Below are 26,438 nucleotides of genomic sequence, written 5' to 3' on the forward strand. Positions count from 1 at the left end.
TCACAACGTTTACTACCAAATTCCAAACTATTCTTTGATAACCTCCAAACCCTTTAGCAAGATGACAAGATGGCTCAGCTCATAAACGCACAGACCTCCAAGCCTGGTGACCTGAATTTGATCCCTGACTCTCACAAGTTTTCCTCTGACCTCCGTATGTGCACCCTGACACATATGCCCTGTGTCAATCACCAATCACGTATACTACTACTACTATAACCACCACCACCACCACCACCACCACCACCACCACCACCATCACCACCACTACCACCACCACCACCACCACCACCACCACCACCACCATCACCACCACTACTACTACTATTCTGGACCCTCCTATAGTCCTTGGGTTCTGATTTCTTTAAATTATGTGATTTCAAGCTTCCATAATTTGGAATAGCACTTTGTTCTTTTTCACGGCTGAATAGTTTTCCATTGTGTGGCTAACATTTCCATTTGTTTGCCCATTCATCAGTTGAGTGGTAACCACTTTGAGACTGTTGTGAATGATGCTGTTCTGGGCATTTTCTGTGGGCTCTTCTAGTTCTCTTGGCACGGAACTACTGGCTCTGTGGTAGCTTTGTGTGTAGCTATCTGAGCTCCACACTGCTTTCTAATACAAGCAGCACCATATATTCTTGTCTGTAGTGTGTGAGCATTTCAGTTTGTCCACATCCTTATTGATGGTTGCTATTTTCTGACACATCTAATGGGTGTGACGAATACCTGTAGAACAGAAGGGAGAATGCACGATGGGCATGGTAGCCTGTCTATAATCCCAGCGCCTCTCTCTTGACTACTTCTAAATGGCTTCCCCTAAGGAGGTGACCTCTGACTCTTGGCTCTAGTTATCGCCCTTCCCTCCAATCCCCAGCATTCACATCATGTTGAGGCCACTTAGCATCAGAGATTATAATGCCCCTTGGCCTGTTCTTTCACCCCTCAATCTTGACTCCATAGCAAGGGTGTCAAAGGCTGGAGGCAGGAGCCCATTGGTTCAGTGTGGGTAGAACAGCAGTGTGCAGGGAATTGCTGTCATTACTTGTTTAAGTGTGATAAGGATTCTGCACACTTATTTTTAAATGTTTTTATCTTATATTGGGTAAGGTGGTGCTTGTTTGTAATCCTGGTGCTCTAAAGGCAGAGGCAGGAGGATCACTACTAATGCAAAGGCAGCCTAGTCTATATAATGGTCTGATTGACTGGTCTAGGCCAGTGAAGGCTTTGTTGTGAGATCCTGCCTTCAAAAACAAACAAGAAGACAGTAAGAAGACAGCAAGGCTTAAGACTACAAGGCTTGAGAGCCCCTGCTGCTCCTGTCCATGTTGTTTCCCACCCACACACACCCATACACACCTACACCATGCTGTGACCTGAGTGACTTGCATGGGGAGGAGGCAGAGCAGATGCAAAGCAGTCACAGACCAGGTCACAAAGGACCTGTGTGCCCAGCAGGAAGTCAGGACTTGGACCCGAGAACATGGGTGCTCAGCAGTATATTTAACTTTGCAGCTGTGCCTCTGACTGTGTTCAGATGGCTCAGAAGGGAGGCAGACAGGAGGCAGGGAGGCCAGTTGGCAGGTGAGACATGACAGTCGTCCCAACAGCAGGAGATAGCGAGGGATCAAACAGCAGAGTGGCATTGGATAGTGAGGGAGCAAATGGGTATATATGAAGAGAACATGGCGAGAAAGGGAGAGTCAAGGCTGAGTCCCATATATGGGCCTGGGCATGGCATTCATTCCCTAAGATGGCCCAGCCAGGAAGGTGGTGATCTCTCTCCTGACATTCACTGGTCTCCTTTTAATTCCACCCCTCTCCCTCAGGCTTAAGGCTGGTCACAGTATTTGCAGGACCCAGTGCAAAATGAGACTTGTTCAGAATTAAGACTTTCAAGTGAAGGCAGGAAGGAGGTCAAGGTTGAGGTTGGCTTGGGCTACAATGGAAAAACAAATAGGGCCAAGAAGGAAGACTTGCAAGACAGTGAAAGGATAGCATCAAAAGAAGGCAGTCCCTTCTGAGTTGGGGACCCAGCAGTGCTACAGAGGCCAAGTGCTGGTCCCAATTAGGCCATTGTAGCTGCTTTGTTTAGAAAAGGCAGGAGGGTGGCTGGGTGGGAGCCAGAGCTCTGCTCAAACAGCTCCAGGCAGCAAGAGGACTGCATGTTCCTCCTGCCACCCTCCCCCCAAGATCCCCCGGGACTCAAGAGGGACCCGGCACTCTGAGACAAATAGCTTACTTTTAAGTAAATCTTTACAATGTTTCCAGGCTTGCTCAGCTTTCGGTCTCCGCTGAATGATAAGGCAGAAAGTAGCAAGCAAGCTTTTCCCAGAGTGCTCAAGTGGCTTGTTTGTCTCTCCAAAGAGATTTCCTGGTTTCTCCAAAAATGGGGCTTGCAACGAGCTACCCAGGGTGAGTCACCAGACCAGTTGGCAAAACAATGGAGCTGCCCCTCCAAGGACGTAGAAAGTCTGCCACATGGACTGCAAGCCCAGGCTGCAACCCTTTCAGGCATCTCAAATGGAAACCAGAACAACTGGCTTGAAAGGGTGTAGAACCTGCGTTCTAGGGCTGGTGAGAGGTGCAAGGTGAGCTCTCACCAGCCCTAGAAGCAGAGGCTCTGTGGAAGGAGGGAGGCCAGAGGGAGAGCACTTTCTCTTTTGGTGCCTCTGGCAGATTTGCCCCTCCAAGCCAGGACACCTCCCTCATTCAAAACTCAGTGACTGGAAATCCTGACTCCTCAAACTTCAAGCAGTCAAAGGTCCCCAACCCCTTTAGCTGAAGGTGCCAACAGATGACATGTTTTAAGAGCTCAGCCACCCAAGCTTGTACATCACATCACTCCTGGTTCCTCCCATCACTTCCAGAGGCAAGGCAGGCACAGATGCACATGGTCTCTTGCCCATGTGGTCAACGAAGACCATTTTCCTCAGGATCCCACAGCATCATATACCAGGAGATTACCTGGAAGGTGAAAACAAGTTGAATTTATGTTTACATCAACTCCAAGTCTTGTTTTTTTGAGACAGGGTCACCGTATGGCTAGTCCCAGATTTGTGATCCTCCTGCCTCTTAAGTACCAAGATTTCAGGTACATACTACCATACCTAGCAGACTTTAGTTTTTAGATTTATGTTTATTATTTTTAATTATGTATATGTGTGTAGGCCTGCCCACATGAGTTCAGGTGCCTTTAAATGTAGACAGGTGTGAACTAGCAGCCTAATGTGAGTTCTGGGAACTGAACTTTTTTTTGTTTTGTTTTGTTTTGTTTTTTGGTTGGTTTTGTTTTTGTTTTTTTTTTTGGTTTTTTTTTGTTTGTTTGTTTGTTTGTTTTGAGGCAGGGTTTCTCTGTATAGCCCTGGCTGTCCTGGAACTCACTTTGTAGACCAGGCTGGCCTCGAACTCAGAAATCAGCCTGCCTCTGCCTCCCAAGTGCTGGGATTAAAGGCGTGCACCACCACACCTGGCTGGAACTGAACTTTTAACCAGCTAAGCCATCCCTCCAACTCCTGAATTTTATTTTTTTTTCTATGGATTAAGCTATCCAATGATAATTTTCTGTCTTAGTGAATAACTCAACTTTTTGTTGATGAAATTCCCCCATCATAAAAGTACTTCAGATATTAAACATCTACTGGAAAAGAAACAGTGACGTTGTTACCTTGTGTCATATTTCAAAGTACTGCCCTGGATGACAAGCCTAGACTGACCCCTTCTCCTGCCAGCCAGAGCTCACCAGGGAGAAAGGGGAGGAGCTTGGAAAAGAGTGGGAAGAGCCCTGCAAAGGCCTAGCGCCTCCAATCTGAGGCAGAGCAGAGCTGAGCTGAGGAGGAAGGACAGGCAGGCCCTACGGGGAAGAGGCCAGCTGTCTACATCTGACCCTGAGGGCAGCTCGGCAGCCACTGACATACTTAAGCAAAAGAGGTGGCCTGAGAGGTGTGACCTCAGAAAGGCCTAATGGCTACAGTACCCTGTTCCTGGGGACAAGGCTGTCACCCTAACCCTGTGAGAGGAAGGATAGCCTGAACCAAGAGAAGTGTTTGGCAGAGATGAGGGATGCAGGCTAAACACTCATAAATAAAAAATGAAATAAATCATATACATATGATTTATTATATATGTGAGATATATAGATATAGATATAGATATAGATATAGATATAGATATAGATATAGATATAGATATAGATATAGATATAGATGATATAGATATAATCACACATGTGACCTGAGGGTGGCTAAGTTACCAGGGAAGAAAGTGGGAATGTGAAATTTGATCAGGTAACACTATTGTTAGTGTATCTGTGAGATTGGGGTCGAACTCCCCTACCCTGCGTGGCGAAAGGAGTTTGTCCTCAGCTAACTGACAATAAAGCCCCTTGCAGTTTGCATCAGGTGTGGTTTTCTCTCGAGTTCCTGGGGTGCCAGCCAGCTCATCCCGGGACTTGAGGGGAGGTCTCCCCAGTTTCGGGGGTCTTACATATCCACTAGAGGAAGAGACTCCTTTGAGGGAGGCTGAAGAGGATGCTAAAGCAAAAGAAAACCATGGATGGAGATTGAGGGAAGGATGCATGCTACAAAGAAGATCTGGTCCCTGCCAAATGTTCCCTGTGCAATTAAGACAAGGAATAAAAGACAGAGATGCTGGGCCAGGGAGAGGGCTCAGCAGGCACTTGCCAAGTGACACTCGTGACTGAATCCCATCCTAGGATGTAAAGGTGGAAGGAGAAAAGCTGCTCCTGAAAGGTGGGTCCACCCTCCATGTGTGCCTTGGCACAGGAGCCCACACGCATCATTCAGATGTGCGCACACTATTAATAGTATTTAAGTAAAATAAAATCTCAAAGATGGAAACCTGCTTTGGCAACAAGAGCAATCTGGCAAAACTAACTTCTGTAGTTCGGTCCTTCTGCCCCTGCCTGGGTGCTGAGGGGGAGGCAGGACTGTGTTGGTCTTCGGCGGAAAATGTGAGACTCTCTGAAGAAGTTAGAGGCAGGGTGGATCTTGGATAGAAATGTAGGTTGGAAATAGAAACCCGATTTACAGGGGGATGTGAGCATGTAGAGAGTGCGAGGAGGAACCAGGAGGGAAGGATTCAGAGGGAGGAGAGATGGTAAGCTTAGCCTGGGTCTCAGGGCAGGGAGGAGGAGGGGGAGGGTAAGGGAGGGGGAGAAGGGGGAGGAGAAGATCAAGGAGGAGAGTTTGCAGGTGTGACACAGGACAGTAGAAAGTCCTACAGCTGGCTTCTTGATCCTTTCTGGACCTCAGAGAAGATTCTCTGCAGGGGATAGAGGAGAATGAGAGTAAAGAGGCAATGAGAGAGAGAGAGAGAGAGAGAGAGAGAGAGAGAGAGTCCCAGCAACTGTGCAGAGCTGCGGGAGACCCCATATGGTCCAGCCAACAGGATGGTTTAATACATCCGATAGGATGTTATTCTGTCTTGAAAGAAAAAGGGAATGATGAGTCGACATTCATGAGATGTCCCCATTTCCTGGGTGATCTCCTCCATTTAGCAGAACGTATGTGTCTTTCTTAATGCTTGCGTCTTAGAGACAGGGTCTTGCTGTGTAGCCCTGCTAACCCACAACTTGCTACGTAGACCAGGCTGGCCATGAACTTACGTAGATCCTCCTCCTTCCCCAGTGTTGGGATTACAGCTTTTAAGTGTTCCAGTCTACAGATTCCTCAACAACTAGAGTATTGGTGATAAACTGGGTGAGAATTTAAGACTGAGAAAAGTAAGCATGTTTTGGAAAGATGACATTTATAGAGTAGTGTTCCAGAGGAAAGCACTAGAAAAAGTCATTAATGGAGGACAGAGCTGGGACAATGTGATGGTTTGTATATGCTTGGCCCTCGGGAGTGGCACTATTAGAAGGTGTGGCCTTGTTGAAGTAGGTGTGTCACTATGGGCCTGGGCTTTAAGACCCTCATCCTAGCTGCCTGGAAGTCAGTCTTCCACTAGCAGCCTCCAGATGAAGATGTAGAACTCTCAGCTCTCCTTGAACCATGCCTGCCTGGATGCTGCCATGTTCTCACCTTGATGATAATGGATGGAACCTCTGAACCTGTAAGCCAGCCCCAATTAAATGTTGTCCTTATATGAGTTGCCTTGGTCTTGGTGTCTGCTCACAGCAGTAAAACCCTAACTAAGACAGACAAAGATCTTAGCCTGAAGCTGAAAAACCTGTGGTTTGGAAAACAAATTTGGTCTCTTTCCAGCTGTGCAGTCCTTTGGGATAAAGTGGTAAAAATGGAGAATAAAATGGCCGTCAGCTCCTCCCCCTTCTGTCTCCCACTTCTGGCCCAGTGGGACAGGCTTCCTTGTTTATTGCATTCCTTTAAGGAACAACAGTGCTGGGCAGTCTCTGGGGACTAGCCTAGCTGGCTTAGCTGCCTCTTGGCTTCTACATCCTTCCTCTGCTTCAGCCGTCTTCAAGGTTACAGGAGAGGGAAGAAAAGAAGCCACAGAAGCAAGAAGGCTTCTCTTTGTGGACTCTAGAAAGTCTTAACACAGAAACCTTGTTCTACCCTCCCACCTGGCATTGGGCTAGCCTAGTCCAAACCTAGATCCAACCATTCAGCAGAGGTACAGACTGATCAGGGTCCTTATACCCTGGGCCTTGAATGTCTGTCCTATGGACCTAAGCTTATGGGAGAGCTAGTGGCTGGGCAGAGCCCTGAGTATCTCTCAGGATGGAGTGAAGTTTTGTTCTCCCCTGGCCCCTCTGCAGGATGTCCTTCTATCTTACCCCTGGCTTGGCTTGCCCTGGGCACATCTACCATACAAGCAGGTCACCTCTACCGGGCCTAACCAGCACCAGAGTAAGGTTTGGGGGTTGTGGCTCTGAGCCAGGACTGTGTTCCCAGCATTTGGAAGGCTAAAGAAGGAGGATTTTGAATTTGAGGTTAGCTGGGGCTACATTTCAAGACCCTGGGTCAGCCTGAGAGAGAGCTAATGAACATGTTTTTCAGATCTGCGGCCTCCCTAGGCACAGAGGCATTAGCATTCCGTAGCTTCTGGTAGTCATTGACTTGTATTCTGGTTCTGAATTTCAAATTTTATTTATTTATCTGCGTCAGTTCTTTAAGAATTTCATTCAGTGAGTTTTGACCATATTTCATGCCTCCCACAACTTCTGTCCATCCCTTCTTCCTACCCAGCTTCCTGCCCTCTTTTGATTTTCTCCACCCTTCAGGTCTGATTTGTGCTGAAGGTTTAGCTGACTTTATTTTAGGTGTATGAGTGAGTTGCTGCACGTGCGTGGGTGCACCATGTCTAAGGAAGTCAGAAGAGAGTGTGGGGTCCTCTGGAGCTGGGGTTACAGATGGTTGAGAGCCTCCACGTGGGCGCTGGGAACTGAACCGGGGTCCTTTGCAAAAGCAGTCATCTAACCACTGAACTACTGAGCCATCTCTCTACCCTAAAACCTTAAAAGGAAATCTCTCTTATTACATTTTATTTTATTGTATTTTTTTAAAATACGGAACAAATTTGCATGCCATCCTTGAGCGGGGATTGGGGGGTGCACTAATCTTCTCTGTATTGTTCCAAGTTCAGGGTGTGCATTGCCGAAGCGAGCACATTACATTTTATGTATTTGTGTTTTCTGTGTGAACAAGTGTGCTATGTATGGCACACATATGGAGATCACATAGGAACTCATACAGACAACTTTCAGGAGTTCGGTTCTCACCTTCTTCTACATCCTGAAAATTTAACTCAGGTCACCAGGGTTGGGGGCGAGCACCTTTATCTACTGGGCCATCATCTAAATGGCTTCAGGGTTTTTATTTGTTTGTTTCTTTTATTTTGTTTTGGAGACAGGGTTTCTCTGTATAGCCCTGGCTGTCCTGGAACTCACTCTGTAGACCAGGCTGGCCTCAAACTCACAGAGATCCTCCTGCCTCTGCCTCCCTAGTGCTGGGAGTAAAGGCTGCACCCCATAGCCCAGCCAGCACTGGCTTTAGTTTTTTATTGTACATTCTTTCTTTTCTCTGTGCTCTCTCTTCCCATCCCCTTAAAACCGTCTTAAATAGCCCAGATAGCTAACTTAGAATTTGATATGGAGCTGAGGCTGGCCTTGGATGCCTGGTCCTCCTGTCTCTACTTCCCAAGTGCTGGGGTTTTTGGTGTGGGCCACTGTGTCTGGCCTATAGACTGTCTGGCCTTCATCCCCTACACTAATATCTGGCTTCAGTTAATGGACATTATTCTCTCAATGCCAGAGTAGATTCTGTGTGTCCATGCTGTGTGCTAGGCAGACAGTAACTAGTAATGTGTGCCTGGTGGCCCCAATCCACTGGAAGAGACAGAGAGGCCGAGAAAGGGGCTAATACAAGGGAGGGAGGAAAGGCATCCGCGGGGCAGAGGTACAAGGAAAAGAGCCTGTCAGGGGTGACTTCTCCAAAACAGACCTTGGTTTAGGCTCCACTGACTCTGGGTGATAGGAAGGCTCAGACCCAGTGAAGGTGCACTGGGAAATGCCTGTGCCAAGAAGCAAAGTTGGAGGGGGTGCTGAGAAGAAACAAAAAAGTGAGGCCCAAGAGGGACCCCGTTCCACCGTGGGATCTATCTACCAGGCCTCTTTCTCCTCCAGGAGTCAGTCCCAGAGCCTCCTCATCCTGTTTCTCCTCTCTCGCTCTCCTCCATGCATGCCACGACCTCGAAGGACTTTGTCCTGTTCATTTCCACCAGGGGCCGTGCTGTCCTGCCAGCCTGCTTCTCAGATCACTTGTGGAACCATCCGCATTTCCTTTGGGTCTCCTCTTGCAAGTCTGGTTTTCTCATTACTACTCATTGAATTTTTAGCCTCAAAGCTCAGTGTCTCATAGAGAAACAGTGGGGAACAAACACAGGAACTTGACAGATTAAGGCAGCCTACAGTGAGGACCTTGGGCTGTGGTTCCATTCCTGATGTTGGGGAATTAGGAACTCATGGACATCAAATCCAGGTTTCCATCTCTGATGATGGCTGCTTCCTCCCCTTTCCTCCTGGAAGGCCTCTCCTCTTACCTAGATATGAAATCCAAAGGAAAGATGGGTGTCCCTGCTAGAGCACCCAAGGCTGACATTCATGCAGCACCCAAGTCTCTACAGAGATCTGGGCCTCATCAAACTCCACCCACAGAGTGGAGACTGCTGTTGCTCAAGTTGGCTGGCCACAACAGGACACTAGGATGCCAGAAGCGTCACTGCTTTTCTCAACCCGGTGGGCCACTGGTGGTTTGATCTGGACTGGTGAGCTAGCTCAGTAATAGAGCTTTTCTCTAGTTTTTGTAAGTACCTGGGTTCCGTCCCCAGAACCTTGAAGAAGATGGTCTTCTTACCACTTATTCCTCATATACCCAACCCATGCCTGTCTCTCAACTCAGCATTTCCCAGGTAGGCAGGCTTACCTGAGTGCCCAGTATGACCCTTCTGAAACCCTGAGCTTTTGGGAAGCTGTGTTCAATGGCCTGAAGCCTTTGGAGATAAGGAAGCCACAATCCTGTCCCCCACAAATTATATGTGTCTTCCAACTAGGTGCCCAGGGTGGGAACAAGCTGGCTAAGGCATAGCTAATCTCTGCTGTGGAAGGGTCATGTGTGGAGGGTCTGCCTGAGCCCGACACCCCCATTTATGACAGTCTACTGAGGACTCTTTGAGGATGGTGCACTAGGCTCTTATCAGCAGTAAGTACCTAGGGAGCTCTTAGGCCATGGAAGGACCTTGCCAAGTATCTCATACCCCTTCCTCTCCCGTTCTTTCACCCTAGGGGCTGTAAGCTCCCTAGGCAAAAAGTCCTCTGCATGCTCAGAAAGTCCTGGAAGGGGCTGTCAGGGTAGCTCAGTTGGTAGAGTGTTTGCCTCATGTGCACAAGACCCTTTGATCTACAGCACACCCTGAGCCTGACGTGGCTAAGCACTCAGGAGGTGGAGGCAGGGGGATCAGAAGTTCAGGGTTGTCCTCAGCTACTCTGTGAGTTGAGATCAACTGGAACCTACATGAAACTCCATGAGAAAAAGCCAGTGAGAGGCAGCTCTGCAGCCCCAAAGCACACAGATCAATGAGAGGAGTTCTGCTTTAGGCTCTAATTTCACATAGTTTGCTGTGCAGTTGGGGTGTGATGGTGTGTGTGCATGGTGTGTGTGTGTGTGTGTGTGTGTGTGTGTGTGTGTGTGTGTGTGTGTGTGTGAAACCCTTCCCAAAGCAACCTGGTCTCATCCCAGCTTCCTATCCTCCAGGTAGGCTCCTGGCATCTGAGACATAGTCATTTCTTTTTCTATGGAAAAGTTCAAATTGTAGTTCCCTTGGCCAGCGAGTAAGCGTTCAATTTTACCCACTATAAAATTCTAAAAACACTTTTGGGAACAAAAGATCTCAAGTAGGACAAGGACAAGGGGATCGGACCCTAATGGTGGCTTCAGTGAGTCTTTCTCCTCTCTCCTCTCTCCTCTCTCCTCTCTCCTCTCTTTCTTAATTTGAGACAGGGTTTCTCTGTGTAGCCCTGGCTATCCTGGAACTCACTCTGTAGACTAGGCTGGCCTTAAACTCAAGAGATCTGCCTACCTCTGCCTCCAGAGTGCTGGGATTAAAGGCCAGCTCCACCACACCTGGCTCCTGGCAGTTTTCCTAAGGCTCTCAGAACAGTCACATCATGTCTCCTTTCCAGCCCTTCTTGGCAGGGGAGCTTGATCTGAGTTCTGGCCCCAGCACACAGCCAGTTGAGAAACTAGGTGAGGAATCCCAGGGGACCAGCTCTGTTGTGCATGCCACAAGAGGTTGGAGGGCCACACAACTATGTAAAGACACATGGGGAGTTTGCACACAGGCCAACTGTATGCAGAACCAACAGGCTTCCATACCCTGAAGACAGAATATTTCTAGAGCAATCTGGAATTTTCCTGACAGTTCTGAGGGGAAGCAGAGGCTTTCTAGGACAGTAGTTGTACTTCTCAGAGCTGTGTAACGAGCTGCCTCAGAGCAGGGCACCCACAGGCCACCAATGCACATGGCACGACTGTGTGCCTGGAATGCTACAGTCCCCATATGGCAGGGGACCCTCCAGGAGAATCTGGAATCTTCATTGTCACTCCAGGTAGAATGAAGCAGGAGCCTGGAAGGAGTTCACTCCCTCTGTCCCCAGTAGCCCTGGCTGGGGTGTCTGTTTTGCCCTTCACACCAGCTTGAAAGGGAGCTGTTTTCTCAGGGGATTTATGGCCAGCTCCTCTCTGCCCTCCCTTCTGCAAACAGATGGCACTGGTAGCTTTGGGGACTTGGACTAGGAAGTCATGGGGCAGCTGGGGTCGGAGGAGCAAAGGGCCAAGATTTGGGGTTCTGAGAGAATGTATAGAACCAGGATGGAGAGGTGGCGAGGGGTTTGCATTCTGCAAGCAGGACTAGGAGACACTACCACATGTTTCTCTTGCTCTGCTGGTGAAAGAACAGCCTCGATCCTGGAGGAAACAGCTGACCAGGGCCAAAGGCAAGAGGAGACCTGGCAAGCCCTAGCTCTCCACACTGAGGCTGCCCGTGCTGTGACACTCCACAGACCACCAAGGTCAACAGCAACATTGCTAAGACCTGGAAGCAATGTCCAACAAAGACAGAATGGGAGACTCAGAGCCACCACTCCAATCTAGAGCTCAGGCTGGGGCGATCTGGTTGCTTCCAGTTGGAGAGTCTTCCAAGGCCGCCCAGATCCTGGAAATGCAGGAAGAGTGGCTTTGAACCTCTGAAGCAGGGTCACCTCAGACTTGCTGGGGGAAGAAACAAATGTGTCTGAATTGGAGGCAGTGGCATCCCAGCTGGAGGGGGGGAGGTTCACTGCAGGCATCCCTGCCTCCTAGGCAAGGTGCTGGAGAGGGGGTTCATAAGCAAAGACAATTCCCTTCCAGCCTTTCTATGGGCAGCTTTCCAGGGACCATCTACAAACTTGCTCTTCACAGCTGTGTGGGGCCAAGGAGACGCCTCATCATCAGGCAAAGAAAGAGATAGCTAGGATAGAGTTAGCCTGAGCTAACAGGGCTCCACAGTACAGAGCCCTTTGTTCTTGCCTTCAATGAGCTCTCACTTTCAAATAGACAAACCTCTCCTCTCCTCCTCTGTTGGCCCTGGAAATGTTGGCATGGTGGCTTCTCTGTAATCAGATATGACTTTACAGGAAGTGGCTTCCAGAGTATCTGGTGATGGGGACAATGCTGTTTTGTTCACTGAAGTCCTCGGGGGCTGCTTTTAGCAAACAAGACACCATCACATGGCCACAGGCCTGGAGGAAACAGGTGAGGAGTTGTTTCTCACCTCTGACCCCAGGAGAGGTCCCTTCATGTGTCACAGGCCACCGGAGGTTCTCTACGGTCATCCTTTCCATAGTCTAGTCTCTGTGCATGACTCTAGCTAGACTCCAGACCTACCCCTCAGGGCTTCCTGTAACCTTTAATCTGTTCCCAGAAGGAACAATCATACTGCCTAGATCCCTCATCTGAAGGCTGATAGACCTTCGTCCTCTTGAGTTCTTTGTTACATTTAACCTAAACTCCTTTTTTTCTATAGATGATGAAAGGTCAGGTAAGGTCTAGAGATAGCCAGCACCGGCAAAAAAATAACCCGTGGAAGCCATCAGGATGCACAGTATTAATCCTACAAACAAAACCAAGCCACCAGCCCAGACTCCCTCTCAGATAAGTATAAGGAGGAGGCTTGGCTATGTGCAAGGAGCTGGACTTTGCAAAATCCCAGGCCTGGGAGCAGTCTGTGCTCCTTCTCCTTTTAAGGCAAGGTCTGAGCTCCCAGAGCTGAGCTTGCTCCAACATGCCCCAGCCCCATTCATTCCTGCTATTTGGAGGAAAGCAGTGATTAATCAACCTTTCCCCACCCCCACTCAGCCCCGTTTACATTTGGTTCTTTTTAAAGCGTTGGCACACCTCTTGGTAGAGCTCAGTCAACCTAGACCCCAGGTCCAGGGTATGACTGGAGGAGTGGCAGCTGGTGTCTGATAAGGTCAAAGGTCAGGGTGTGAGAGGTCTGGGAAGAGAAAGGGTTAAACTGTAAAGATCAAGTCTTACTTGAGGGGTTCTGAGTTAGGGGTGGGAGTGGGGGTTGATCTGTGAGGCTCTGTGGGTGGCGTGACACTCAGGCAAGAGGAGTGTGGAGCAGGTGGGGCACGGAGCCTTAACCTCCGAATGGGAAAGATCAGATACTCTTGTATTAACTTGATGGCTGCTATTGAGACAGTTGGGCCTGAGTTCCAGATTGCCTAAACCTGCCCAGTCCAGTTGGTTGTCATCTCTGTGGATCTCAGCCTCCCTTGAAGGGCAAGCCTGCAAGCTGAGCAGTTCGGGCGTTCTGGGGAGGTGTTTGAGCGGTAAACAGTAAGTAGATGGGCACGTCTGGGGAGCAGAGAGAGAAAGAAGGTAGCAGGCTCTGTCCCTCCAGAACTTTGCTCAAGACGCTGTCTGAGCTAGTGCTCTCCATCACGTTCATGCAACAAAAGGAGGGTGTTAAGGGCCCAGTGAGATGGGATGGGAGAAGTGATTCCCAGGCTAACCTAAGGAGGTCTTATAAAGGAGCCCTAAATGGAAAGCTGCTCCAGGTAATCTGATGGGCCACAGCTCCCAGGGATCCAGAGTAAGAGTGAAGGGGCTCTGTTCACCACACAGCTCCAGTGACACGCAGTACAGCTGTATACTCTCTGGGCTTAAGGTTGAAAGGGGCACAGTCCAAGGCCCTGACTCCCAGGCCTCCAGCCCTTGCCTGTCTGGTGTGATTGTGGGAAAGAAGTCAAAAAAACCAACCAACCAAAAAAACCCAGGGCTGGTCCCTACTAGGGTGTTTGCAATGCAGGCACAACCTCTTCTCTCTCCCCTCTGGGAAGGGAGGGGGTAAGGAAGGACTGTATGGCCAGAGGGTACCATGGACTGTTGCTCTTCCAAACCCTGCCTCTCCCTTGTCCTACACTCTGTCGGGCACACCTGAAAGAAAGAAGCCCTTCCTGGTCTCTCTTCACTGTAAAAAAAGAAAAACAGTGCAGGAAAAGATCTCAGGGGCATCCCTTAGGGACACATCCCTTGCTCCTGACTCTCCATCTTATGGCTAGTCAAACGGCCTGTGTCATCTACTGCTCCCTCTGCATCTTCTGTAGGGAAGAGAAGCAAGCACTGTGGAATGGGCAAAGGCTTGCAACTCTGCAGAGGAAGCAAGAGGGCTTTGTGGAGGTGCTGGGTGGCCCATGGAGGTGCTGGGTGACCCATGGAGGTGCTGGGTGGCCCATGGAGGTGCTGGGTGACCCATGGAGGTGCTGAGTGGCCCATGGAGGTGCTGGGTGGCCCATGGAGGTGCTGGGTGGCCCATGGAGGTGCTGGGTGGCCCATGGAGGTGTTGGGTGGCCCATGGAGGTGCTGGGTGACCCATGGAGGTGCTGGGTGGCCCATGGAGGTGCTGAGTGGCCCATGGAGGTGCTGGTGACCCGTGGAGATGCTGGAGGCCCGTGCTGCCTGAACACTCAAGCCTCTACCAACTGAAGCTGATTCCATCTCAGGGTCTCTCCAGACAACATCACAGCATCTGTAATCAAAATAAAGAGTCATAGAGTCCTAGATCCTAACTGCAGTAGGATGCCTTCAGTGGTTTCCGGGGCTCTGAAGGAGAAGGACTTGTCCCTCACAAAGTTGTCCCTCTTCCTCCTCTTCCTTCTCCTCCTCTTCTTCTTTCTCCTCCTTCTCCTCCTCCTCCTTTTCTTCCTTCTCCTCCTCCTTCTCCTCCTCTTTCTCTTTCTCCTTCTCCTTCTTCTCCTTCTTTGGATAAGATTTTACTACGTAGCCCTTGCTAGCCTGGAACTCACTACCTAGACCAAGCCGGTCTCAAACTCACAGAGATTTGATATCCTCTGTCTCCCTAGTACTAAAACTAGAGGCATGTACCACCATGCTTGGCCCTATCAAAGTCCTTACTAAACAATAAAGACGACAAAACTGTGGACTGTTAAAGAAGGACACACATTTGATGGAACTATTCAGCTCTATTATGTCTACCTAATTAATTAGTTCCTTTTTACTTCAAGGGTGTACATATGTATGTATATGCACATATATTCATTCAGTGGTACAGAGAATAGAATTTAGAAATATCCTTAGTTGGTAAAATAAAATATTAGCAACACTATCTTGATCATTCCAACATTTTTCCCTTTTACAAATGTATTGACTTTAGCTCGGTGGTAGATACATTTGCCTAGCATGTTTTGATCCTTAGCAACACACACACACACACACTTACAAAATTCATTATCTGAAGCCCTTGACTTCCCAGGGAGCAGGCTGGATTATACAGAAGGATAGGAAACATTAATTATGAATGCAGAATGAATGCAAGGGGAGCCAGACACTCAAGGAGTCAGCCAACTGACATTTTAATGTATCTCATGTGTTATAATTAGTATGTGTGTGCTTGTGAGTGCACACACAAGTATGCACACATATGCTCAGAGGACAACTTTTAGGAACTGGTTTTCTTCACCATAGGACCTAGGGATCAAAAGATCACCAGGCTTGCGTGATGAGTGCCTTTGCCTCTGAGCCAACTAACCACCCTCTTTAAGTTATATTACAACATAAATGTGGAGCAGGAGAAATGGGTTAGTAGGTAAGAGCTCTTGGTGCTTTGGCTAGGCAAGCATGGTGGTGGCCTTTAATCCTAACATTTGGGAGGTAGAGGCAGGTGGATCTCTGTGAGTTTAAGGCTAGTCTGTCCTACATAGCAAGTTCCAGGACAGCCAGGGCTACATAGTGAGTTGTCTCAACATCCAACCCTTACCCCTTTCCAAAACAACAAACAAACAAACAAACAAACAAAAAACACAGGGCACTGGCTGCTCTTGCAAAGTACCCAGGTTGGGTTTCCAGCACCCACATGGGTACTCACAAGCTTGTGTGACTCCAATTCCAGGGGATTCAGTGCCCTCTTCTGCCCTCTGTGGGAACTGCAGGCATGTGGTGTACATACAAGCATGCAGGCAAACACACATAAAAAATAAAAATAAGTTTGTTGTTTTCTTTTCTTTTCATTTTGTTTTTCTGGTTTTTTTTTAATTGTTTTCTTTTCATTTGGTTTTGTTGGCCTCATAGCCACCTGCCTCTACCTTCCAAGTGCTGGGATTAAAGGTGTAAGCCACCATTGCCCAGCATAAATAAGCCTTTAAAAAAATATTTTTAGCGGGGCAGTAGTGGCACATGCCTTTAATCCCAGAACTTGGGAGGCAGAGGCAGGTGGATTTCTGAGTTTGAAATCTACAGAGTGAATTGCAGAACAGTCATACACACACACACACACACACACACACACACACATATAATGGTATCTTATGTGTATAGGCATTTCCCCTGCATTTATGTCTGGGTACCACTTGGATGCCTGGTATCCAAGGAGCTGAAGGAGGGCATCTGAAGTAACATGTGGTTGTTAGACTCCATGTGGGTACTGGGAATTTTTTTTTAAAGATTTATTTATTTTATGTATATGAGTACACTGTAGCTGTACAAATGGTTGCAAGCCTTCATATGATTTTTGAGAATTGAAATTTAGGACCTCTGCTCTCTCCAGTCAAACCCTCTCGCTCCCGTCGACCCAGCTTGCTCTGGCCCAAAGATTTATTTATTATTATAAGTACACTGTAGCTGACTTCAGATGCACCAGAAGAGGGCATCAGATCTCATTACGGATGGTTGTGGGCCACCATGTGGTTGCTAGGATTTGAACTCAGGACCTTCGGAAGAGCAGTCTCTTACCCGCTGAGTCATCTTGCCAGCCCCTATGGGTGTTGGGAATTGAACCTGAGTCCTTCTTAACCCCTGAGCCATCTTTCCAGTCCAACAAGTACGTCTTTAAAAAAAAAAAAAAAGATAAATGCAAACAAATCTATGGTAATGAACACTCAACACTATAAACAGGACAGTGGTTTTCTGGCAAGAATGGTTTCCTTCAGTCTACTATGTGTGTATCAGGAAACTAAGTTTTCACCCGTGACTGAAAAGGTCTAAGATGCTCTGTGGAGGAGCCGATGTCTGCAGGATTCCAGGTGCATGTGGCCCAAACCTGAGGCCATGAGGCTGATGTTAATCCACTCTCTTGAGTCCAGAACCCAGTCCTACCTCTACAGAACTCAACCGAAGAAGGCTGTCAACCTTCCCCTAGTTAAATGTCCTTCAAAAGGTCACTTAGACAAGCCCCTCCCTGGCTGGTCTGCACATGCGCTCCCTCCCTCTGTGGCCAGCTCTACATGTTTATTTTTCTTTTCTGAATTCTTAGGAAAGCAAGCAAGTGGGGAGGAAGACAGATGCCAAGAATGGAGAGGAGAAGGACAGCAATGCCAGCAGAAAGGCCCCAGGCCCCAGACAGGACTCAGACCTGGGCAAGGAGCCGAAGAAGGGCGTTTTAAAGAAAAGCTTCTCCAGGGATCGAGAGGAGGCCGATGGCAGAGGGGGTGAGAAGCCCAAGGAGGAGAAAGTCATCAGGGGCATTGACAAAGGCAGGGTCAGGGCTGCCGTGGACAGGAAGGAGTCCGGGAAGGATGGCAAAGAAGAAAGGGCAGCCGCCACCTCGAGAAAGGAGGAAGAGAAGACAGGAAGTGTCAGGAACTCAGGCCTGAGCAGAGACAAAGACAAGAAGAAAGAAGAGGTGAAGGAGCCCAGCAAGAAAGAGGAGGTGAAGCTGACAGCAGAGAGCAGAAACACAGTCGGGAGACAGGAGGACGGGAAGCTGAAAGAGTCAAGCGAGGAGAACAAGAAACCAGAGGACGAGGGCATAGGCTCTGGGCGCAGAGACTGGAGAAAAGAGGATGAAAAAGTTAAGAAGGAAGAAGACCAACCTGACAAAGAAGTCAGGGAAGAGAGCAAAACCAAAGCCCCGGAGAAACAGGTGCCCAGTGGCCCCAGCAAGCCCTCTGATGGGCAAGCCAGAGCAGAAGAGGAAGCAGCTCCCAGCATATTTGATGAACCTCTGGAGAAAGTGAAGAACAACGACCCAGAGATGACGGAGGTGAATGTCAACAACTCAGACTGCATCACCAACGAGATCCTGGTCCGCTTTACGGAGGCCCTGGAGTTCAACACTGTGGTGAAGGTGTTTGCCTTGGCCAATACTCGGGCTGACGACCACGTGGCCTTTGCAATTGCTATCATGTTAAAGGCCAATAAGACCATCACCAGCCTCAACCTGGACTCCAATCACATCACTGGCAAAGGCATCCTGGCCATCTTCCGGGCCCTCCTCCAGAACAACACGCTGACAGAGCTGCGCTTTCACAACCAGAGGCACATCTGTGGGGGCAAGACTGAGATGGAGATCGCCAAGCTGCTCAAGGAGAACACCACCCTGCTCAAGCTAGGCTACCATTTTGAGCTGGCAGGACCCCGGATGACTGTCACCAATCTGCTCAGCAGAAACATGGACAAGCAGAGACAGAAACGGCTGCAAGAGCAAAAGCAGGCCCAGGAAGCCAGCGGAGAGAAGAAGGACCGGCTGGAGGTACCCAAGTGCGGGGCCCTGGCCAAGGGCTCCCCCAAACCTTCACCCCAGCCGTCTCCAAAGCCTGCTCCAAAGAACTCACCCAAGAAAGCAGGTGTTCCAGCAGCCCCGCCTCCCCCTCCCCCTCCACTGGCTCCACCCCTTATCATGGAGAACCTAAAGAACTCACTCTCACCAGCTACCCAGAGGAAGATGGGAGACAAAGTGCTCCCTGCCCAGGAGAAGAACTCGCGTGACCAGCTCCTGGCTGCCATCCGTTCTAGCAACCTTAAGCAGCTGAAGAAGGTAAGAGGTGGCAGGCAGGGCCAGGGGGCTGGGACAGTCCTAGGCTTGTAGGAGAAGGCAGGGTACAGAGGGGATTGCACACTGAGGAGCCCACGTCAGGCCACAGGGCCTCAGACTCCCAGGACTTGTCAGTCATTCAACCTCCACCAAGCCACATCCTTTCTCTTAGAGGGAAGGCCTTTTGCTTTCTTTAAAGCTCTTCCTTTAAAGCTCTTCCTCTGGACTCCCAGTCATCCCCCTTCTCCAGCTGTAGTGACAGCTGCCAGGAATGGAGAAGTGGCCTCTATATACACAAGGATGCCAGAGGTCCTGGCATACGGCCTTTCTTTTTTTTTTTTTTTTAAGATTTATTTATTTATTTATTATATGTAAGTACACTGTAGCTGTTTTCAGACACTCCAGAAGAGGGCGTCAGATCTCATTACGGATGATTGTGAGCCACCATGTGGTTGCTGGGATTTGAACTCCGAACCTTCGGAAGAGCAGTCGGGTGCTCTTACCCACTGAGCCATCTCTCCAGCCCCCGCATACGGCCTTTCTTTTCTCCAGCTTTTCAAACAAAAATCATCTTTGTTCTACTCTGTCCACTCTTAGGATCAGTCCAAGTCCATGGGCCAGTCTCTCCTAAAGGTCACCCCTTGGGAGTGTGTACTTTTAATTACCAGTGCCTTGGACACAGGACTGTCTCAGTATCTCTTGATTTTCACATCCTGGCCTTCTGCAAGTCCCACGTGAGTGACAGAGCGTAGAATCATTTGCCTTCCTGACTGGACACTCGGCGTACCTCACCAGCATTTTTGACTAAAGACCAAAACATAAAGGAGAGGCCTGCTGGCATCCAGAGGCTGCTTGCTGGCATCTGGTTTTCACAGAAAGGAAAAATGCGCTCTTGGTGCCAATGTCACATACACTCGCCTCCACAGACACATACACTCCCCCCACAGACACATACACTCCCCCCACAGACACATACACTCCCCCCACAGACACATACACTCCCCCCACAGACACATACACTCCCCCCACAGACACATACACTCCCCCGACAGACACATACACTTACCCCACAAACACATACACTCCCCCCACAGACACATACACTCCTCCCACAGACACATACACTCCCCCCACAGACACATACACTCCTCCCACAGACACATACACTCCCCCCACAGACACATACACTCCTCCCACAGACACATACACTCCCCCCACAGACACATACACTCCACCCACAGACACATACACTTACCCCAAAAACACATACACTCCCCCCACAGACACATACACTCCCCCTACAGACACATACACTTACCCCACAAACACATACACTCCCCCTACAGACACATACACTTACCCCACAAACACATACACTCCCCCCACAGACACATACACTCCCCCCACAGACACATACACTCCCCCCACAGACACATACACTCCCCCACAGACACATACACTCGCCCCACAGACACATACATTTGCCCCACAGACACATACACTCCCCCCACAAACACATACACTCCCCCCACAGACACATACACTCCTCCCACAGACACATACACTCCCCCCACAGACACATACACTCCTCCCACAGACACATACACTCCCCCCACAGACACATACACTCCCCCCACAGACACATACACTTACCCCACAAACACATACACTCCCCCCACAGACACATACACTCCCCCTACAGACACATACACTTACCCCACAAACACATACACTCCCCCTACAGACACATACACTTACCCCACAAACACATACACTCCCCCCACAGACACATACACTCCCCCCACAGACACATACACTCCCCCCACAGACACATACACTCCCCCCACAGACACATACACTCCCCCCACAGACACATACACTCCCCCCACAGACACATACACTCCCCCCACAAACACATACACTCCCCCGACAGACACATACACTCCTCCCACAGACACATACACTCCCCCCACAGACACATACACTCCTCCCACAGACACATACACTCCCCCCACAGACACATACACTCCCCCCACAGACACATACACTCCCCCCACAGACACATACACTCCCCCCACAGACACATACACTCCCCCCACAGACACATACACTCCTCCCACAGACACATACACTCCCCCCACAGACACATACACTCCCCCCACAGACACATACACTTACCCCACAAACACATACACTCCCCCCACAGACACATACACTCCCCCTACAGACACATACACTTACCCCACAAACACATACACTCCCCCTACAGACACATACACTTACCCCACAAACACATACACTCCCCCCACAGACACATACACTCCCCCCACAGACACATACACTCCCCCCACAGACACATACACTCCCCCCACAGACACATACACTCCCCCCACAGACACATACACTCCCCCCACAGACATATACACTCCCCCCACAGACACATACACTCCTCCCACAGACACATACACTCCCCCCACAGACACATACACTCCCCCCACAGACACATACATTCCTCCCACAAACACATACACTCCCCCCACAGACACATACACTCCCCCTACAGACACATACACTTACCCCACAAACACATACACTCCCCCTACAGACACATACACTTACCCCACAAACACATACACTCCCCCCACAGACACATACACTCCCCCCACAGACACATACACTCCCCCCACAGACACATACACTCGCCCCACAGACACATACATTTGCCCCACAGACACATACACTTCCCCCACAAACACATACACTCCCCCCACAGACACATACACTCCTCCCACAGACACATACACTCCCCCCACAGACACATACACTCCTCCCACAGACACATACACTCCCCCCACAGACACATACACTCCCCCCACAGACACATACACTTACCCCACAAACACATACACTCCCCCCACAGACACATACACTCCCCCTACAGACACATACACTTACCCCACAAACACATACACTCCCCCTACAGACACATACACTTACCCCACAAACACATACACTCCCCCCACAGACACATACACTCCTCCCACAGACACATACACTCCCCCCACAGACACATACACTCCCCCCACAGACACATACACTCCCCCCACAGACACATACACTCCCCCCACAGACACATACACTCCCCCCACAAACACATACACTCCCCCCACAGACACATACACTCCTCCCACAGACACATACACTCCCCCCACAGACACATACACTCCTCCCACAGACACATACACTCCCCCCACAGACACATACACTCCCCCCACAGACACATACACTCCTCCCACAGACACATACACTCCCCCCACAGACACATACACTCCCCCCACAGACACATACACTTACCCCACAAACACATACACTCCCCCCACAGACACATACACTCCCCCTACAGACACATACACTTACCCCACAAACACATACACTCCCCCTACAGACACATACACTTACCCCAAAAACACATACACTCCCCCCACAGACACATACACTCCCCCCACAGACACATACACTCCCCCCACAGACACATACACTCCCCCCACAGACACATACACTCCCCCCACAGACACATACACTCCCCCCACAGACACATACACTCCCCCCACAAACACATACACTCCCCCCACAGACACATACACTCCCCCCACAGACACATACACTCCCCCCACAGACACATACACTCCCCCCACAGACACATACACTCCCCCCACAGACACATACACTCCCCCCACAGACACATACACTCCCCCCACAGACACATACACTCCCCCCACAGACACATACACTCCCCCCACAAACACATACACTCCCCCCACAGACACATACACTCCTCCCACAGACACATACACTCCCCCCACAGACACATACACTCCCCCCACAAACACATACACTCCCCCCACAGACACATACACTCTCCACAGACACATACACTCCCCCTACAGACACATACACTCCTCCCACAGACACATACACTCCCCCCACAGACACATACACTCCTCCCACAGACACATACACTCCCCCCACAGACACATACACTCCTCCCACAGACACATACACTCCCCCCACAGACACATACACTCCTCCCACAGACACATACACTCCCCCCACAGACACATACACTCCCCCCACAAACACATACACTCCCCCCACAGACACATACACTCCCCCCACAGACACATACACTCTCCACAGACACATACACTCCCCCCACAGACACATACACTCCCCCTACAGACACATACACTTACCCCACAAACACATACACTCCCCCTACAGACACATACACTTACCCCACAAACACATACACTCCTCCCACAGACACATACACTTACCCCACAAACACATACACTCCCCCTACAGACACATACACTTACCCCACAAACACATACACTCCTCCCACAGACACATACACTCCCCCCACAGACACATACACTCTCCACAGACACATACACTCCCCCCACAGACACATACACTCCTCCCACAGACACATACACTCTCCACAGACACATACACTCCTCCCACAGACACATACACTCCCCCCACAGACACATACACTCCTCCCACAGACACATACACTCCCCCCACAGACACATACACTCCCCCCACAAACACATACACTCCCCCCACAGACACATACACTCGCCCCACAGACACATACATTTGCCCCACAGACACATACACTCCCCCCACAGACACATACACTCCCCCCACAGACACATACACTCCCCCCACAGACACATACACTCCTCCCACAGACACATACACTCCCCCCACAGACACATACACTCTCCACAGACACATACACTCCCCCCACAGACACATACACTCCCCTCACAGATACATACTGAAGTGTTTGCGTGGTGTCCTTTTGCAGGGAAGGAAAGTAAGTTAGACTCCAGGAAGCCGTGTTGGACTTCCTGAGCTAATCCATCTTTGCTTTGCCTTACAGGTTGAGGTGCCCAAGCTGCTTCAATAGGACAGGCAGCCGGGCATTGGTACCAATGCCATGACTGCCCAGACTCTTGTCCCAGGGCTACACAGACCCCGCCACCCCACCCTGGCTGAGCTGTTGCAGCTGTCCCTGTCCACCATGGGAGAGCTCGAAACCTGGACCACGCTCGAGGGAGGACACCTCATCTCTTCTCCCTTTCCTTTTCTTGTCTCTGAGGCCCTTCAAAAATTGCTTTGAAACCTGGAGCTGAAGTGTCCGGACAAGAGGAGTCCTTTAAGCACGTCACAGAGAAGATGGCACTGCCCAGAGCCCATGTAGCAGGCATGCTGCCAAAGGCTTATGATGCAGAAAAGATGTCTCCCAGGGACCACATTTGGACCCCAGCCTCACTGTCCCCAGGGCTAGGATTCAGGTCTCTGAGGAGCCCTTGGGCAAAGTTGCTGGGCCAGTGGTACTCTATGGGACAGTGGTAGAAGGCTGGAGGGGATGAAAGTCCAAAGGCAAAGTAAGAGGGCAAAGGATGCTACAAACCCTCCACCTGATATGCCTGGGCAGCAGGCATGGTTGGACAGTGCCTGAGAGAGGGTAGGCTCCAGATGGGAGTAGAAAGACAGACAGACAGCAGCTGGACCTGAAGGGTTGATGCCAAAGCAGACATTTTCTTCACATCACCTGCTGCTGTATAAATAGCTATATATCTGTTTTTCCATAAGATTTTGATAATATATACAAACCTTTAGCTTCGAGTGGCTATACCTCACCTTTTTTCATGTTAATGGTCCTAATGTTCACAATGGTCCCAGGTTCCCTAAAAGGCCTCCCAAAGCTCAGGGTCCCTGCCAAGCCATTCAAGGTGACTGTAGACATCATCCCTAGAGTCCGTGTACCACTACAGAAAGGGCAGTCTGGGGGGAAGCTTGAATTCTTGAGACAACCTTGTGACCTGGTGTTCCAGGTCTGTTCCTCAGCCAGTCTCTCTGCCTCGTATCTGTGCCCAGAACTGTTCTCAGGGGCAGAGAGTCACACAGGGCCCCGGGATGGCTATATTAGGCACGTTCAGGGATGATCATTCCGTGACTCTTCCTACTGTAGGCTCAGGGCCAGCTCTTCACAGCAGTTACAGGCGAAGGAAGGCAGAGTGAGTCAGAGTGACTCAGGGAAAGACAGCTCCTGCACCCAGTGTGACTTAGGGCCAGAGGTACCTCTTCACCCCCAGCATCCCCTGCTGGAGGCAGAGCCACCACAGCCATCACTGGGGGTTCATGGAATACTGTTCCAACTAGGGATGAAACTCAGTGTCAGGTTCCATGCCCAGCACAGAGGCCCTGTTTTCCATCCCCGACACAATCTCTTTCTGACTTACTGCCCTGACGATAACTGTGCCACCATGAAACTGCCACCTTGGTTCTGGGTCACAGACAGGTGTTCTGCCTTTTTTTTTCTTTTTTGTTTCTTTTTTTCTTTTTCTTCAGTAGCAGAGAGCAAAGCCATTGGAATATGGGTGGGGTCCCACCTCCCTAAGGAAGTAGGGTAGCTATTGTAGGTCTGGCTCAAATCAGAGAGGGCTAACTCGTATCCCAGGGTACACTCTGATTCCATTCCTTCCCAACCCTTCTATCTACTGCTTAAGTAATGGGCTGGCCCAGGGGAGGAGAGATACCAGCGCTGGTTCCCAGATCGAAAAGAGTGTGCTTTGGAGTCAAGCCCACAAGCTTTCATCTGATGGTGCAGGGCACTAGCTAGATGCTTAACGGTGCTTCTGCTTATCTTCCAACTCTGTGATGTGGAAGTCAATCGCCTCGATGTTTTGCAGATAGAATTAATCAGCTGCACATGGGTACATGACGAATAAGAGGTAGGACTGAGGTCTTAACTCCTCTCTGCTGCTGAAAAACGGACCAGTGATAGTTTTTCACAATGACATTGGAAGCCAAACGGAACTAGTTTTAGATATATAAATATATAATCTCCTCTTTTCTATGTAGTCCTGGCTAACATAGAACTCCTAATGTAGAGCAGGCTAACTTCGAACTCATGAAGATCTGTTTTTCTCTGCGGGTATTAAAGGTGTGTGCTACCACACCGGGCCAATCCAGACTTAAAGTCTCCTTTAGAACCTTTCACCTTTGCATGTTTTTGCTTTTGTTTGTTTGTTTGTTTGTTTTGTTTACTTAACTGGAAACACGATTTAGACGGGGCTGGGGGCTGGGAGCACACACACTTCCCAGCTCTCCGCTTCCCAGAGCCCATTAGGCCTGGGATGACGTAATCATTTCTAAGTGCGTTTAAACTTGATGTGGGAGCGCAGCGCCACCTCGAGGAAAACTGCAACCCAGGCTCTTCTACTCCTCAGAGCAGCCTGGCTCTGGCGGCGGGAGGTCAGAGAAGAGCAGAGAGGGGGAAGGGACGCCAGCCCCACCCTACGCGACTGTCGGTGTCGTGCAAGACCCACCCGAGTTGCGGAGCGGGTGCTTGAGCTCAGGACCTGCGGGATTCACAGATGTGTTTCTGTCCGCTCCGCAAGTTCTGCTGTCCGCCTCTGGCTCCTGAACCCGGAGTCACGCGCCTAGTGGATTTTTCCTTCCTAAAACCAAGGAAGGTCAGAACTAGCAATAGAAAAGATCTATCCCCATCTACCACCTACGTTTTAATAGAGGGCGGGGGAGGGGCGGAGCGGAGAGGTTCAAAGAAA

The 26,438-nt window shown here is 49.8% G+C and overlaps 1 protein-coding gene across 1 annotated transcript in view; it reads left to right on the plus strand.

Moving 5' to 3' along the window:
- Lmod1 (leiomodin 1) overlaps positions 1 to 25,151 on the plus strand; it is a 46,391-nt gene extending 21,240 nt beyond the window's left edge. Inside the window, exons 2-3 of the mRNA XM_021169492.2 lie at positions 17,290 to 18,792; positions 23,744 to 25,151. Coding sequence (XP_021025151.1) covers positions 17,290 to 18,792; positions 23,744 to 23,770 — 1,530 coding nt within the window. The 3' untranslated portion in view covers positions 23,771 to 25,151. The remainder of the gene's footprint in view (positions 1 to 17,289; positions 18,793 to 23,743) is intronic.
- The last annotated feature ends 1,287 nt before the right edge of the window (positions 25,152 to 26,438 follow it).

The sequence above is a fragment of the Mus caroli genome, unplaced genomic scaffold (genome assembly GCF_978045245.1).
Source record: "Mus caroli unplaced genomic scaffold, Mus_caroli_1 scaffold_1, whole genome shotgun sequence".
Lineage (NCBI taxonomy): Eukaryota > Metazoa > Chordata > Mammalia > Rodentia > Muridae > Mus > Mus caroli.